An 18,697-nucleotide genomic window follows, 5' to 3' on the forward strand; every position below is an offset into this window, starting at 1 on the left:
GGGTCCCAACCTGGGTTAATGGCATAAACGTGCTGGGAACCCCTGCTCTATATCAAACCCCATGCTGTTGTTTCTGTGGAACTGTTTAACTTTATTTGCTATATGGACATGAAACACCGAAACAGGCAGCAAAATGCATTTAACAACTAACGCAGTCTGAGGATGTGCAGGATGGGGGGGGGGGGGGGGGCAGAGTTTTAAGGTGCTTGGAAGTAGGTACAGAGGGGATGTCAGGGGTAAGTTTTTCACACAGAGAGTGGTGGGTGCGCGGAATGGGCTGCCAGTACCGAGCAGTGTTGGAAGTGGTCTTTTAAGAGCCTCTTAGAGAGGTACATGGAGCTTAGAAGAATAGAAGGCTATGCAGTAGGGTAATTCTAGGCAGTTTCTGGAGTAGGTTACATGGTTGGCACAACATTGTGGGCCGAAGGGCCTGTTATGTGCTGTAGATTTCTGTGTTCTACATTCTAAACGCCATTGGCGTAACAGGCAGTAAGGAAGGACGTGGCCCAGTCGATCTCACACACACTAACCCCCACATTATTGACTTTGTCTACGCTTCTTGCTGCCTCAGGAAAACCGTCAATGTAATTAAGAACGCTTCCCATCCCAAAAATTCTCCTTTCCCCCTTCAAAATCCAAGTAAGTTTATTATCAAAGTGCATAATCACATGCAACCTTGGGATTCATATTCTGGCAGGCATTTATAAAAGAGAAATAAAATGGAATTAATGAAATGTTACACAGGGGGTGACACGGTAGTGTAATGGTTAGCACAACGGTTTACAGTACCAGTGGCCTGGGTTCAATTCCCACCGCTGCCTGTGTGTATGAATTTGTATGTTCTCACTGCTGCTGTGCCAGTTTCCTCCGGGTACTCTGGTTTCCACCCACAGTCCAAAGATGTACTGGTTGGTAAGTTAATTGGTCATTGTAAATTGCCCCATGATTAGGCTAGGGGTTAAATAAGGGGTGGGGGGGGGGTTTGCTGGACTGGAAAGGTTGTATCTCACTAAGTAAATAAGCAAGTAAATAAATAAACAGTGTACCAATGAAAAGGGAACAGAAACATGAGTTGGGGTCTATGAGAGAGAGTCCATAGGTTGTGGAATCTGTTCAATGTTGAGGTTGGTTCAGGTGTCTGATGGTTCAAAGTTCAGAAGTTCAAAGCAAATTTATTATCAAACTACATATACGTCACCATATACAACCCTGAGATTCATCTTCTCATGGGCAAGGTCAATAAATTTATAGAATAATAATCACAACAGAATCAATGAAAGACAGCCCCAACTTGGGTGATCAACCAGAGTGCAGAGGACAACAAACTGCATGAATTCAAAAAGAAAAATAATCATAATAAATAAATAAGCAATAAATACTGAAAACATGAGGTGAAGAGTCCTTGAAAGCAAATTAGATGAGATTCAACTTTATTGTCGTTGTGCCGAGTACAGATACAAAACCAAATGAAATGCAGTTAGCATCTAACCAGAAATGCAAAGAATAGTGTTATTTACAAAATAACTGTGAATAAAAAGTAAGTGCTACAGCACACAAATATAAAAGTACTGAGACAGTACAATATGGGTGCAATACTGTGATGTGAGGTTCAGCAGGGTCACAGCCTCAGGGAAGAAGCTCTTCCTGAGCCTGCTGGTGCGGGAGCGGAGGCTCCTGTAGCGCCTACCGGATGGGAGGAGAGTAAAAAGTCCATGGTTAGGGTGAGATGCATCCCCGATAATGTTTTTTCGCCCTGCCCGGGCAGCGCTTATGGTAGATGCAATTGGGTGCCGATAATCCGCTGGGCATTTTTCACCACCCGCTGGAGTGCTTTGCGGTCCGATACGGAACAATTGCCATACCACACTGAGATGAAGTTGGTGAGTATGCTCTCAATGGTACAGCGGTAAAAGTCCGTCAGTATCCTGGGACAGAGGTGAGCTTTCTTGATGCTCTGCAGGAAATAAAGGCGCTGTTGCAGATGTGAGTGTGGCTCCTAGCATGCCTGAAGTCCACAATGATCTCCTCGGTCTTCTGGGTGTTGAGGGCCAGGTTGTTGTCGGCACACCACGTGGCCAGGTGCTGGACCTCGTCCCTGTAGGCCATCTCATCATCCCCTCTGATCAGGCCAATCACTGTGGTATCATCTGCAAACTTGATAATGGAGTTAGAACCATGTACTGGAACGCAGTCATAGGTGAAAAGGGAGTAGAGAAGAGGGCTCAGCACACAGCCTTGAGGCACGCCAGTGTTCAGGGTGAGAGTGGAGGAGGAGAGGTTGTCTAACTTAACAGATTGGGGTCTGTTGGTCAGAAAGTCCAAGGTCCAATTGCAGAGGGATGAGCTGATACCAAGCTGGTGAAGTTTGGCGATCAGCTTGGAGGGGGTCACAGTATTGAATGCCGAACTAAAGTCAATGAACAGCATTCTGACGTAAGGGTTGGGGCTGTCCAAGTGGGTCAGGGCAGAGTGAAGTGCCGTGGAGATGGTGTCCTCCGTTGACCTGTTGATGCGATAGGCAAATTGATGGGGGTCCAGGGTAGTGGGCAGACAGGATTTCAGATGTGACAGAACCAGCCTCTCAAAGCACTTTGCAGTGATGGGGGTGAGTGCAACTGGGCGGAAGTCATTCAGGCCCGCGGCAGTGGAATGCTTCGGCACTGGCACGACGGTGGCGATCTTGAAGCTTGTGGGGACGACTGCCTGGGCCAGGGGCAGATTGAATCCATTGGTTGTGAAACATTTCAATGATGGGGCAACTGAAATCGAGTGGAGTTTGGTTCAAGAGTGTGATGATCGATGGGTAATAGCTGTTCCTGAACCTGGTGGTGCGGGTCCTGAGGCTCCCGTACCTCCTCCCTGATGGCAGCAGTGAGAAGAGAGCATGTCCTGGATGGTGGGTAACCCTGATGATGGACGCTGCTTTCCTGTGACAGCGTTTCATGGCTGGGAGAGCTTTGCCTGTGATGGACTGGTTGCGACTACCGTGGGTGACCATTCTCCCAACGTGCAGAAGAAACAGACCTGAAATCGTGCAGCACCAGACTCAGATGAAGCTTGTTATCAGGTTCTCGAATGGACCTTTCACGTGCCAAAGACCAACGCCTCACCTCCCAACCTATCTTGTTGTGGCCCTTGCAATGTATTAGTCCACCTTCCACTGTCTGCAACGGCCTTGCCAAGCTGTATTCATTCCACGCTCATCAACGGAACCAGGAAACTCACTGAGCAACTGGAAATTAATCGAAGCTCTCACTTTATTGTCTCTGCACAAACAACAACGTAACCCTGTTGACCCCGGGCCAACAACTTAAATCATGAATACTACTGTACCAGTACTCACTGTTATGACCCCAGCCCCCTCCTTTGTGAGAATCGCAAGAGCCCTAGTGAAGGGGGGGGTCAATGACCCAAGAGAAGAGAGAGATACGTGCGGTGTCCCTCGTTTTCACGGCGAGGCAAAAGCTGGCGACTGTGGTCATTGTCTTGTGGAGACACCTTTGTGAATTGGGAACTGTACTACGTGTATACCCTCAGGGCAACGTGGGTGGAGAGATGGAGAGAGATTGCATCATCCCAACCTGATTGACATCTGAGACCCCGTGAGTTCAGATAAAAGAGGGGTTGTAAAGACGGCCCCCCAGACGCACCAGAAGACACGCTAGAAATCCTGTGACAGCGTTTAACAGCGACAGCCGGTGGGGGTTCGTGTGCGTCTTTTCCTTGCCTGGGATTGGCGACCTCACCACGGAAGAACGGCTTAGCTACAGGAGAGGTCACAAGGGAGCGGCCATTCCCCAATGAAACTCCGACGGATCGAACTCATAAAGGTTGGAAAAACCTGCCGGGTAACTGTTCCATTCAATCTCTATCTCTCTCTCTCCAACAAAAGTGCACCACCGCGACACCACAAAAGACGGCAGCTGGTGGAACTGCAGTGACCGCAAGAGACTTTTAGATATACAGCGGACAATATATACATTACCCCTAGACAACGATAGAGCTTATTTCTTATTAATTATTACTATACCTGCGCTTTAGATTGAGTATTGACGACGTATGTTATCTGAATGTTTGTATTAACCTTACTTTTGTGTCCCTTTATAAATAAAAACGTTTAAAAATGGTACCATCAGACTTCAGCGGACCTCTCTATCTTTGCTGGTAAGTGATCCAGTTACGGGATACGTAACATCACTCAGACCACTTTTCTAATTTATGACACCGAAATAGTGGATCTCCGTTGGCCAGACGACTGATCCTATCGCTTCCCAGGCCCTGGCATGGGGTTCTTCCTTGCGATGGTGATTCTCCCGAAAGAGTTATCGCTGACTGTGCAATCAAAGTGTCCATTTTTATATCCACTCCTTATCAATTCAAATGTAGTGTTTCAATGTCATTGGATATGCTTCACCTGGTTCACCTTTAACACCTTTTAACTGGCAAACAAGAGAAAATCTGCAGATACTGGAAATCTGAGTAACACACACAAAATGCCAGAGGAACTCAGCAGGCCAGGCAGCGTCTGTGGAAAAGAGTACAGTCGATGCTTTGGGCTTGAAACTCCTCATCTTTTTTCTTTCCAGCCCTGCTGAAAGATTTCAGCCTGAAACGGCGACTGCACTATTTTCCATAGCTGCTGCCTGGCCTGCTGAGTTCCTCCAGCATTTTGTGTGTGTGTTACCTTTTTATCGGCTCTGATTCAGGGCTATAACACACATTATTCTCTGGTTTCTGCCCCCTCCCCAACCCCCAGCCTTGTGTATATGCTCCTTTCGACTCCCATTGGTCCAAACCAGTCAAATGAGGCAACCTAGACACTGAGTAATACGAGATTACAGACGGCTTCTTCAGTGGGTTTTAGCAGTTTACAAACATGTCTGAGGCTACGTCCACACTACACAAGATAATTCCATAACAAAAGCTTTTTCTCTTTGTTTTTACCCTCCGTCCACACTAAAACGGCGTTTTTGTCCCCCGAAACTGGAGCTTTTCAGAAACGCTTTCCAGGGTGTATAATTTTGAAAATGCCTTTTGGGCGGATCAGTGTGGATGGGGTAACCAGAGAAATCTGAAAACGCTGTCAGACGGCAGCGCGCTATTTCATTGTTTTCCTGAACGCAACCTAACAATTTCAGAACAGACGGCGACGAGACTGAAACCAGAAGAGTTAGAAATGTGCTCACCAAATACTTTGACCCATAACTTACTGAATAAATACGTAAACTCACTTTGCCCTATTTTCTGTCTTTGCTCGTATGAAAGTGGTTTCCCTATTTATGCAAGTACTTCTCTGACAATAGATGTGTAACAGCCTAATGTAACATTGTATGGGAATACAAGATAACACTGATGCAGACATGTTTTATACATTTAACAAGGGGCTTTATTAATGCAACACAGTTAGTCAGTTTTTCAATGTTCGTCATCAGCCGGGTCAATCTGTCCGTGACTCCCTGTCGGTTGCCTCCGTACGCTCCAGTATTTGTTTTTTTTTACTTTTAAGTCCTCCTGAGCGAGAGCCAACAGCTGTCCGTCGTTTAAGTTTTTCTAGTCTGTAACTACACAAACACGCACCGTCTTTCACAGCGAGATTCGACACCAAACATGTCGCTTGTTTTCGGTAGATGTGCCCTACGCATGTGCAGTAGGAGGAGATTCACCGAAATCTCCGTTTCAATGTGGACAGAGATATTTTCAAAAACGCTTGGTGTGGACGCCTATCGTTTTTACGCGAAACCGGCGTTCTCAAAATTATCCGGTCTAGTGTGGACGTAGCCTGAGAATGGTCTCTGGTTTAGCTCCTTGTGTCCACAATCAATTGCTCTCACTAGATTGTCCCTGAGCAAGAATCAGTTCAGATTCCACAAGTTGGGGGGGTGGGGGTAGGGGAGACTGTAAGTCTCCATCCCTTTGTCATTGACCCGTTCGAGTTCGACATTTTCTTCCATATTTCAAAACCACCATGGCCAACAGTACCAACAGCCTCTGGAAAAGCTCCGTATTTTCCAGCCGAGAATGATTTCCAACCACATCCTAGTCCTTCAGTGTCACCAAGAGGACACCGTGAGGAAACGTTGGAGAAGTATTTTGCACGTGATGAGGAGACAGGCCAACTCCATCAATACGGCAGCACTTCACTGCAGAACTGAAATATGGAGGAAACGCGGGAGACTAAAGACAACTTGGTGCCCTACCACAGAGGCAGTAATGAGCACACTGGAGCACACCTGGGACACAATGGAGAAGATGGCCAAGGACAGACAGAGAGGGAGGACCTTCATTGCTTCATATCAGGCAGTAACTAACTTTCTCTGTAACTGCAACTCTGTAGTCTGCATTATTTTCCTTTCTGCTGCACCTAAGCACGGCCTGATCTGACTGGATGGCTCGTAAAACAAAAACTTCTCACTTGGAAGCTTTAGAGAGGAGGGTGCAGAGGAGATTCACCAGGATGCTGCCTGGATTAGAGAGGGTGCAGAGGAGATTCACCAGGATGCTGCCTGGATTAGAGAGGGTGCAGAGGAGATTGACCAGGATGCTGCCTGGATTAGAGAGGGTGCAGAGGAGATTGACCAGGATGCTGCCTGGATTAGAGAGGGTGCAGAGGAGATTCACCAGGATGCTGCCTGGATTAGAGAGGGTGCAGAGGAGATTGACCAGGATGCTGCCTGGATTAGAGAGGGTGCAGAGGAGATTGACCAGGATGCTGCCTGGATTAGAGAGGGTGCAGAGGAGATTCACCAGGATGCTGCCTGGATTAGAGAGGGTGCAGAGGAGATTCACCAGGATGCTGCCTGGATTAGAGAGGGTGCAGAGGAGATTCACCAGGATGCTGCCTGGATTAGAGAGGGTGCAGAGGAGATTCACCAGGATGCTGCCTGGATTAGAGAGGGTGCAGAGGAGATTCACCAGGATGCTGCCTGGATTAGAGAGGGTGCAGAGGAGATTCACCAGGATGCTGCCTGGATTGGAGAGGGTGCAGAGGAGATTCGCCAGGATGCTGTCTGGATTAGAGAGGGTGCAGAGGAGATTCGCCAGGATGCTGCCTGGATTAGAGAGGGTGCAGAGGAGATTCACCAGGATGCTGCCTGGATTAGAGAGGGTGCAGAGGAGATTCACCAGGATGCTGCCTGGATTAGAGAGGGTGCAGAGGAGATTGACCAGGATGCTGCCTGGATTAGAGAGGGTGCAGAGGAGATTGACCAGGATGCTGCCTGGATTAGAGAGGGTGCAGAGGAGATTCCCCAGGATGCTGCCTGGATTAGAGAGGGTGCAGAGGAGATTTACCAGGATGCTGCCTGGATTAGAGAGGGTGCACAGGAGATTCACCAGGATGCTGCCTGGATTAGAGAGGGTGCAGAGGAGATTCACCGGGATGCTGCCTGGATTAGAGGGCATGCCTTATGAGGATAGGTTAAGTGAGACCATAAGGCCATAAGAGATAGGAGCAGAATCTGGCCATTTGGCTCATTGAATCTGCTCCACCATTTCACCATGTCTGATCCATTTCCCTCTCAACCCCAGTCTCCTACCTTCTCTTTGTATCCCTTCATGCCCTGACTAATCAATAACTTATCAACCTCTGCCTTGTGGCCCCCACAGCCGCCTGTGGTAACAAACTCTCTGGCTAAAGTAGCCCAGGTGAGCTCGTGCTTCTCTCTTTGGAGCGAAGATGGCTGATAGAGGTGTACAAGATGATAAGACTTATAGATACAGCACAGTTTTCCGGGGGCAGAAACGCCTAATATGAGGGGGCATCATTTTAAGGCGATTGAAGGAAAGTGTTGGGGCAAACCCTGACCTAACTAAGAAGAGCGCGCATGGCTTTGGCACAAGGCCAGTCACGCCTGAGTAACTTATGATAAAGATGATTGATGAAGGTAGAGCTGTGGATGTTGTCTACATGGATTTTATTAAGGCTCAGGACAAAGTCCCTCACCAGAGGCTCATTCAGACGATTGGGATGCATGGGATCCATGGTGAATTGGCAATTTGGTTTCAGCACTGGCTTAGCCATAGAACACAGAGTATAGTGGTCAAAGGGACTTATTTGAGTTGGAGGTCTGCAATCAGTGGTGGCCGCAGGGACCTGCACTGGGCCTCAGGTTGTGATGTATATAAATGATCTGGATGAAAGTGTAGATGGGTGGGTCACATCGTAGCGCGATGACGTATGCAATTAACGTGTTTTTACATATAGCACGTAATTAATTACTGTATTTGAATGAACAAGAATGCTTAATTAAACAATATATAACAGATTACTTAAATGTTATTGAAATATTAAATACACAACAGATACAAAGATTGGTGGTGTTGTGGATAGCATAGAAGACTGGCAAAGAACACAGTGGGATATAGATCAGTTGCGGATGTGGGTGGAGAATTGGCTCAACAACTTCTATAGTTGTACCATGGAGAGCATTCTGACTGGCTGCATCACTGTCTGGTACGGAGGGGCTACTGCACAGGACCGAAAGAAGCTGCAGAAAGTTGTAAATCCAGTCAACCCCATCTTGGGTACTAGCCTACAAAGTACCCAGGACATCTCCAGGTAGCAGTGTCTCAGAAAGGCAGCGTCGATTATTAAGGACCTCCAGCACCCAGGGCATGCCCTTTTCTCACTGTTACCATCAGGTAGGAGGGACAGAAGCCTGAAGACACACACTCAGCGATTCAGGAACAGCTTCTTCCCCTCTGCCATCGATTCCTAAATGGACATTGAATCTTTGGACACTACCTCACTTTTTTTTAATATACAGTATTTCTGTTTTGACATTTAAAAAAATCTATTCAATATACATAATTGATTTACTTGTTTATTTATTATTTTAATTTTATTTTTTTCTCTGCTAGATTATGTGTCACATTGAACTGCTGCTGCTAAGTTAACAAATTTCACGTCACTTGCCGGTGATAATAAACCTGATTCTGATCCTGATGGAGCTTAACCTGGCCAAATGTGAAGTGTTGCACCTTGGTAGGTCAAAGGTAAAGAGAGATAGTACACTGTTAAAGGCAAGGCCCTTAACAGTGTCGATGAGCAGAGGGAGCTTGGCGTCTGCGTTCATAGCTCCCTGTAAGTGGCTACACAGGTTGACAGGGCGGTTAAGAAATCATATGACAAGCTTGCCCTTATTAGTCAAGGCACTGAGCACGGAAGTCAGAAAGTTAGTGGCAGCTTTAAAAAACTTTAGTTAGGCTGCAGCTGGATTATTGCATGAATTCTGGTCGCCCCCATTATAGCAAGGACATCGAGGCTTTGAAGAAGACGTTTACCAGGAAGCTGCCTGGATTAGAGGGCACGTGCTACAACGAAGGGGGGGGGGGCAAATTTGGGTTGTTTTCTCTGGAGCAGCGGAGGTTGAGGGGAGACCTGATAAGAGTATGAGAGGCATAGATAGAGTCGGCAGACAGCGTACTGCATTTTCCTTTGGGTTGAAATCTCTAATACCAGAGGGCACACACTTAAGGTGAGAGGGGGTAAGTTGAAAGGAGATGTGAGGGGCCAATTTTTTGCACGCAGAGGGGTGGGAGCTTGGAACACACTGCCTGGGGTGGCGGTAGAGTCAGATACTTCAAAGACTTTTAAAAGACATTTAGATAGAAACATAAATATTTGGGAAATGTGAAGGATATGCACTCTGTGCAGGCTGAAGAGATTAGTTATGTTGGCCATTTGATTACTAATCTGTTGGGTTTGGTACAACATTGCGAGCCCGTTCCTGTGCTATACTGTTCTATGTTTTATGGGACGTCTGAGTAACCTTTGTGACTCAAAGAGTGGTGGCTGCTTGGAAAGTATTGCAGGGGCAGACTTAAGAAACCCTTAGATAGGCACATGGATGATGGAAAAATGTTGGGCTATGTAGGAGGGAAAAGTGAGACTGATCTTGGAGTAGGTTAAAAGGTCAGCACCACATTGTGGGCCGAAGGGCCTGTACGGTGCTGTATTCTAGGTGACACCAATAAACCAATGCCAAAACAGGCCACAAGGATTTTCTGGCAAACGGGTTCCCTCAATCGCAGGACTCTGCGGAGAGTGGTGCGGACAGCCCAGCGCATCTGTAGATGTGAACTTCCCACTATTCAGGACATTGACAGAGACAGGTGCGTAAAAAGAGTCCGAAGGATCATTGGGGACCCGAGCCACCCCAAACACAAACTGTTCCAGCTGCTGCCATCCGGGAAACAGTACCACAGCATAAAAGCCAGGACCAACAGGCTCCGGGACAGCTTCTTCCACCAGGCCATCAGACTGATGAACTCATGTTGACACAATTGTATTTCTATGTTATATTGACTGTCCTGTTGTACATACTATTTATTATAAATTATCATAATTGACATTTAGACGGTGACGTAACATAAAGATTTTTACTCCTCATGTATTTGAAAGATGCAAGTAATAAAATCAATTCAATTCAATTCACTTTCTGTCTTAGGGCTTTCCCCCACACCATCACCAGTGAGAAGTGCTTGACTTTAGCGCTGGGGGAGCCTCTATTTGCCCCCTCAGATCATCATAGAGCACGCTCCTTCCTTCCCATTCCCCTCACACCACTCAGTACCCCCTGCAGCGCCGCTGCTTGTGAGGGGTGCCTGCCCCTTAAGCGGGCCGCGTCCTGAGCTTCAGCCTCTGATCTGCGCTGCTGCGGTTCACGTCGTTGGCACACTGAGAAGCAAACAAACTGCGCAGAGATGCAAGAAACCCAGCGCTGCGGTCTGACGAGGTCCAGGCTTCCTAAAAATTGCATTAACGCACCATTCAGTGCCTGACCACCAAATTGACGTGGCTGAACTTCACAGGGAAGAGTCGAGAAAGGAATTGTCAGTGAGACGCTGGACCTTTTATGATTGCTTCCCTCCGACAGCGACTCGCCTTGTCCTATCAGAGAAACTTAGGACTTTGATACAACCAGATTTCTCAAGTGCGAAGATCCACCTGGAGGTGTCTCCTTACCTGTAGGATGTGTCCACCCACGTGCTGTTCAAACAGTTCGATAGCCAGGGAAGTGGGGCTTCTTCGTTGCTGAGTTCCTATTGCTGCAACACAAATGAGACTGTGTCAGTACCGAGATAATCACCGGCGTTCTCAGACCTCACTGGACTGGACCCTCTGCTGCACTTCCTAACCTGCGCACCAAATGGGGAAACGGTTAATTTTTTAAAAATGACATTTATATAAACATTCTTTTATAAGTCCTGGAAATACTCAGCTGGTGGAATAAGCATCTGTAGGAAGAGAAACGGCTGTCATTTCGGTGACAGTGTCTTTGATGTTGGCTCACTTTTTCTCCTCCCCCCCCCATTAACGCTCCCTGCAACATGTCAATTTTTCTTGCCATCCTCATGGCAACTGTGGCCCCACCCAATCAGATACATTCTCCTTTATCCAACTCATCAATCCCCCACCCTCTCTGCAACTTAACCTAACTTTTTTCCCTCAGTTTCCAAGCTGTGATGAATTCCTGTTTCATCTTTGTAATCCTCCATCTGCCCGACCCGTTGAGTGTTTCCAACAGCTTATCACGTTTATTTCAGATTTTCAGCATCTGCAGTGAATTTTTTGAGCTGCATTTATATAGCGTCTTATTGGATGCAGCATTTATCAGAGCTCAAGTATAACTAGTGTCAGACGGCAGCCAGTTTCACAATACTTGGAGTATTGTGAGCAGTTTTGGGCCCCTTATCTAAGAATGGATGTGCTGACGTTGCAAAGGGTTCAAAGGAGGTTCATGAAAATGATTCCAGGTTTAAAAGGTTTGTCATAGGAAGAATGTTTGATAGCTCTGGGCTTTTACTCACTGGAATTCAGAAGAATGAGGGGTGATTTCACTGAAACCTATCGAATGTCGAAAGGCCTCGATAGAGTGGATGTGAAGAGGATGCTTCCTCTGGTGGGGGAGTCTAAGACCAGATGGCACAGCTGAATGGAGAGGAGGAGGATTTTCTTTAGCTAGAAAGTGGTGAATCTGTGGATTTTGTTGCCACAAGTGCTGTGGGGGACAAGTCATTTAAGACACAGAATGATAGACTCTTGATTGGTCAGGGCATGAAGGGATACAGGGAGAAGGTAGGGGATTGGGGCTGAGAGGGAAAATGGATCAGCCATGATGAAATGGTGGAGTAGACACGATGGGCCAAATAGCCTAATTCTGCTTCTAGATTTTAGGGTGTTATGGACTTCTAACAATAGCCAATTTGTGGACTGCAAACTGCCATATTCGTCACTGAGTTGTCCAGATAACCTGTTAAGCAGGGCTAGAAACTGGCCCAGGATACTAGGGAGAGACCCCTGCCTTTACTGCCATGTTTTGGGGCTGGTACATGCCTGGATCGGGAAGCTTCAGAGAGCGTGCAGAGGAGACTTACCAGGATGCTGCCTGGATTGTCGAGCAATTTGTAGGAGGATAGCTCGAGAGAGCTTGGGCTTTTCTTACTGGAGTGAAAGAGGATTGAAAGTCGACTTGGTAGAGGTGTACAAGATGATGAGGCATAGATAGAGTGGGCAGCCAGAGATCTTTTCCCCAGGGGGAAATGGCTAATATGAGGGGGCATAATTTTAAGGCGTTTGGAAGAACATATCGGTGGGATATCAGAGGTAGGGTTAAAGTCATAGGTGTGTGGAACGCACTGCCAGAGGTGATGTTAGAGGCAGATACATTAGGGGCATTTAAGAAACTCTTCAAAGTTCAAAGTAAATTCATTATCAAAGTACACACACATCACCATATACAACCCTGAGGTTCATTTTCCTGCGGGCATACTCAGCAAATCTGTGGAAGAGTAACGATACCAGGATCAGTGAAAGATCAACCAGATTGCAGAAGACAACAAACTGTGCAAATGCAAATATAAATAAATATCAATAAATAACAAGAACATGAGATAATGAAATAAAGAGTCCTTAAGGTGAGATCATTGGTTGTGGGAACAAGTGAGTACAGTATAGTGTTGAGGGGTAGTAACTGTTCCTGTACCTGGTGGTGTGAGTCCTGCGGCTCTTGTAGCTTCTGCTGATGGCAGCAGCGAGAAAAGAGCATGGCCTGGGTGATGAGGATCTCTGATGATGGACGCTGCTTTTCCAAGACGGTGTTTCTTGTAGATGTGCTCAATGGCTGGGAGGGATTTACCTCTGATATAGTGGGCTGAATCCACTACCTTTTGTAGGATTTCCTGTTCAAAGTTATTGGTAGTACGGACGATAGGAAAATGGAGGCTATTTAGGAGGGAAGGGTTAGATTGATCTCAGAGTTGGTTAACAGCTTGCCACAACATTGTGGGCCGAAGGGCCTGTACTGTGCTAAACATTCTATGTTCTATGTTAAATAGTAGTCTGTATCGCAATTTCCTGTGCACCTGCTGAGAAACGAGAACTAAAAGAAGATAAATTGCTTACTTATTCTCACTTGAATTTTATAGCAGCAATTTTTTTATTCTGCATCCCAGCATCTTGGCAGTGACTTGTGAAGTTTGTGAGGGGGAGTTTCCATCAACTGACAGGTTGTAACGGGGAATTTGCCTTTCCCGTGGGATGCTTTGCATGGTTGAAAAGGACAGCTGCAATTCTGGTGTAATGTTGCAACGAGAACGTAAAAGATGTAACGGTGCAGCACTCTCTCAGTTCTGCAGCACCTCGTCAGCATGGCTCTTGGCACAACGCACCCGAACTGGGATTTGAATACAGCACTTTCTGATTCAGATTGCAAACTATTGATCAAAGCTGACCATGTGTTACTACCAGCATAGAGGAGCTGGATGCCATTACTTAGTTATTGCAACGCAGGGAGCTGTTCGTCCCATCAGATCAATACTAGCTCCCAAACGGATAATCATCTCAGACCCATTCCATTTATAGTCACAGAGTCATGGAAAAGTACAGCACAGAAACAGGCCCTTTGGCCCATCTAGTCCATGTCAAACCATTTCAACTGCCTACACCCATCATCCTGCCCCAGGACCTCTGCCCTTCTTACCCCTACCATCCATGTACCTTTCCAAACTTCTCTTAAATGTCGAAATCGAGCTCGCATGCACCACCTGCATTGGCAACTCATTCCACACTTCATGGCCCTCTGAGTGAAGACTTTTGCCCTCATGTTCCCCTTAAACTTTTCACCTTTCACCCTTAACCCATGACCTTTGGTTGTAGTCCCACCCAACCTCAGTGGAAAAAGCCTGCTTGTATTTACCCGATCTATAGCCCTCATAATTTTGCATACCTCTATCAAATCTTCTCTCAATCCTCTATGTTCCAAGGAATAAAGTCCTAACCTTATAATCTTTCCTAATAACTTAGGTCCTCCAGACCCAGCAACATCCTTGTAAATTTTCTCTGGACTCTTTCAACTTTATTTACATCTTTCCTATAGGTAGGAGACCAAAACTGCACATAATACTCCAAATTAGGCCTCACTAATGTCTTACACAATTTCAACATAATATCCCATTGCCTGCACCCAATGCTTTGATTCTTGTTTCCCTGTAGACCTGTAACCCATTTCCTTTTGCAGATGCCTACAACCCTCTTGTTAATTCTTTTACCATCGGCCTACACTAATAGATGTTGCCGCGTGGCCAAGTGGTTAAGGCGTCGGTCTAGTGATCTGAAGGTCACTAGTTCGAGCCTCAGCTGAGGCAGTGTTTTGTGTCCTTGACAAAGGCACTGAACCACACATTGCTCTGCGACGACACCGGTGCCAAGCCCTTCCCTTGGACAACATCGGTGGCGTGGAGAGGGGAGACTTGCAGCTTGGGCAACTGCCAGTCTCCCATACAACCCTGCCCAGGCCTGCGCCCTGGAAACCTTCCAAGGTGCAAATCCATGGTCTCTCAGGATTAATGGATGTCTATAATTATTATTTTTTAAATTATTATTATTATTATACTAATAGTAAGATACAGCATCCAATTAGCCCACCAATCAGTAAATCTTTGATCTGGGAGGAAACAGGTTGGGGTGGAACTCCGAGAACACACAAACAGACAGCACTGAGATCAGGGTTGAACTTTGGTCTCCGGACCTTGGAGGTGGCATTACCAACTAGCGTGTAACCAAACCACACTATTATGACCTATCACTGGTAGACGTTTCAGCACAGCTCATCCCAAACTATCGGCCTTGGGTCAAAAGCTCCCATCTCCATTCCCCAGCCAAGGGTGACACTGTGTGGTGGTGCTGACATCACTGGTGCTGTGGACACACTGCAGTTGGCCTATCACCACAATAGGTCTACAGCAGACACAGTCTCAATGGCTCTCCACACAGTCTTGGATCACCTGGACAATACAAATATCTACGTCAGGATGCTGTATATTGACTAGGCATTTAACACCATCATTCCTGCAGTCCTGATAGAAAAGATACAAAACCCAGGCCTCTGTACGTTCATCTGCAACTGGATCTGTGACTTCCTAACCAGACCACAATCTGAGTGAATTGGTCATAACATCTCCTCCTCGCTGACGATTAACACTGGCGCACCTCAGGAGTGTGTGCTTAGCCCACTGCTCTACTCTTCCTACACTAGGCATAGCTCAAATACCTTGTATAAATTTGCTGATGACACAACCATTGTTGGCAGAATCTCAGATGGAGACGAGAGGAGTGAGATATACCAGCCAGTTGAGTGGTGTCACAGCAACAACCTTGGAGTCAACTTCAGCAGTTTCTAAGATTGTGGACTTAGAAAGGAAACACCAACCATTCTTCATAGAGAGATCAGAAGGGGAGAGAGTGAGCAATTTCAGGTTCCTGGATGTCAATATCTCTAACTTGATTTCAGTGTATCCATTTAGATATAAAGAAGGAAAGACAGCAGCTATATTTCATTAGGAGTCTGAGGAGGTTTGGTTTATCACCTAAAACATTAGAAAACCTCTACAGATGTATCGTGGAGAGCATTCTGGCAGGCTGCATCACTGTCTGGAAATGGGGTGTGGGTAGGAGCACTTGCACAGGATTGAAATAAGCTGAGGAGAGTTGTAAACTTAGTCAGCTCTATCACGGGCACTAGCTTCTGTAGCATTCAGGGCATCTTCAAGGAGCAATGCCTCAAAAGGCAGCATCCATCATTAAGGACCGCCATCACCCAGGACATGTCCTCTTCTCATTGCTACCATCAGGGAGGAGATACAGAAGCCTGAAGGCACACAGTCAATGATTCAGGAACAGTTTCTTCCCCTCTGTCATCCGATTCCTAAATGTACATTGAACCCATGAACACTACCTCACTACTTTTATTTCCAATTTTGCACTACTTATTTACTTTAACTATTTAATATGCATAAATCATATAAAATTATGATGGGTACGGATAGAGTGAATGCAAGCAGGCTTTTCCCACTGAGGCTAGGGGAGGAAAAAACCAGAGGACATGGGTTAAGGGTGAAGGGGGAAAAGTTTAAAGGGAACATTGGTGGTGGGGCTTCTTCACACAGAGAGTGGTGGGAGTGTGGAATGAGCTGCCAGATGAAGTGGTGAATGCGGGCTCACTTTTAACATTTAAGAAAAACTTGGACAGGCACATGGATGAGAGGGGTTTGGAGGGATATGGTCTAGGTGCAGGTCAGTGGGACTAGGCAGAAAAATGGTTTGGCACAGCTAAGAAGGGCCAAAAGGCCTTTTTTCTGTGTTGTAATGTTTTGTGGTTCTATAAATATATACTTACTGTAATTCAGTTTTTTTCTCTAAATTCATCATGCCGCAAAGTTAACAAATTTCATGACGTATGCTGATGACGTTAAATCTGATTCAGATTCATGATGATCACTGGAAAGAATGCTTTTAAAAAAGGATCTAGTACTTTCCCGGGGTAATGAAGAAGTAACTCTTCTTGGCTTTCAGCCAGGTACAGGTATCGATTATAACCGATGCTTTGATGACAAACTTCAACCCCAATGAAGATGGCAGAGTTTGTCTTCGAAACATCAGTTATAATCGATACCTGTACCTGGCTGGAAGCCCGAGAAGAGTTTATTGGAATTCAAGAGTGGACCACCCATATGCCAGAAGGCTTCATTACGCGAACTCTCACCCTCAGCTGCCTTCCATCCCAACTCCTGCCATTGGTCACCCAACATAGCCAATCAGAAAGCAACCAACTCCGGCTTCCCGATTGGATAATTGCCTAACAGGCATGCAGCCTATCAAAACTGCAGTCCTGATCCCCTGTTGTCAATATTTTTATACCCATTAACATGTTTAGAACTGATAAAAAAATAATTTGCTATCAATTCCTCTGTGATTTACTCTTGCTGGAGAATATCTGTTATTACCTTGAGGATTCTGGGCACGGGAGGAAGCTGATAGGTTGTCATTCAGGAAGGGAGAGTCTAATTGGCTATATCCAGTATAACTGTGATCTACTCTTCCAATAAATGTGTCCCTGTGCCCCTAAAATCTTTGCCTATCATACACAACCAGTCTTAAGCTCCTCAGTTCCCATTTTCTCCGCAGACAAAGTCAGGCTGTTCAGGCCCAGGTCACTTTCTGCCCCCTGTTGCCATGGTGAACTGAGAGCACAGAGCCAATGTCAAAGTTCACTGGGCCGCCCGGTAACCAAGAAGGAATCAAGGCCTTGCCTCCAAAGTCTATCAACTTCCAAAACATTAAATATTGCCTGAAAGGTCATCTTGATTTCTAAGTGAAAGTTTTAATCATGAGAACAGGCCACTGGGCTCATTGCTGTCTACGTTGCCCCTCTTTCAAAGCAGAATTACTCAATCTGCCTCTATTCCCAAAAGGGAGAGTAACTTGTAGAAAAGAGGGGATTGACAGAATAATTTGAAGGGGCTAGCAGGAACTCAATGGGCTGAGTGGTCTCTATTTGCACCGCAAGACCATTCAACATGAATGGTACCTCAGTCAGGTACAGAAGGTAGAGTAACTTGTTGAAAAAAGGGGACCGACAGAATTATTCTCTGAAGGGCTAGCATGCACTTATTAGGCCGAATGGTCCTCCTTTGCGCCACAAGATAACTCGACCACTACACCGTGAATGGTACCTCGGCTTTAGAGTGATCTGGGATGTCCCGGGAAGGATGTGCAAAGCATGATATAAATACAAGCCTTCTTTCACCTCGTGTTGGGAGCCTAATTCGTGCTGCAGTTTTGACGTGTTTGTGATATGCGCTGGAGTTCTCAACGGCCGCCCAGGGCCCCCTGCTGACTACGTGCCTTGAAAGCTCAAGGAGCCGACACTGGTTAAATATCCCCAGCAAGTAACTAAACAAACAGACATTGAGCATCCCAGTCACGCCGCGCTGATTGACTGACTGGCAGGTCTCACTGAATGCAATGGGGAGAAGTCTCAGCTTTCAACGCAGCACTGATCCAAGTAAACAGCACGTCAAACCGGCCTCATTCTCAGCTCCAAGCTCACTCCTGCCGTTGTTGGCTTCAGCCACTTCGCTGATTATAGTACTTTTTCCGGGCACTCAGGTGGTAGGTAAGAGGCTGACCTGTTAGGCCGGAGTGAAAGAGACCATTCACTCCATTGGGGTCTGGGCAGCTGAAGTCCAGTTTACTGTCATTTGCAGAACTATCACATGGATACAGAACAAAAAAATTTATTTATTTACTGGCCCTTCAAGCCGCGCCACCCAGTCATCCGCCAATTTAATCCGAGCCTAATCAGTGGACAATTTGCAATGGCCAACTCACCAACCAGCTGGTACGTCTTTGGACTGT

The 18,697-nt window shown here is 46.3% G+C and overlaps 1 protein-coding gene across 4 annotated transcripts in view; it reads right to left on the bottom strand.

The window, feature by feature from the left end:
- The window catches only part of npas1 (neuronal PAS domain protein 1), a 625,083-nt gene that overhangs the window by 249,995 nt on the left and 356,391 nt on the right, over positions 1 to 18,697 (bottom strand). For all 4 annotated transcript variants that reach the window (XM_073029337.1, XM_073029338.1, XM_073029340.1 and 1 more), the window contains exon 4: positions 10,967 to 11,049. In XM_073029337.1, coding sequence (XP_072885438.1) covers positions 10,967 to 11,049 — 83 coding nt within the window. The remainder of the gene's footprint in view (positions 1 to 10,966; positions 11,050 to 18,697) is intronic.

Source organism: Hemitrygon akajei, chromosome 25 (assembly GCF_048418815.1).
Source record: "Hemitrygon akajei chromosome 25, sHemAka1.3, whole genome shotgun sequence".
Taxonomy (NCBI): Eukaryota; Metazoa; Chordata; class Chondrichthyes; order Myliobatiformes; family Dasyatidae; genus Hemitrygon; species Hemitrygon akajei.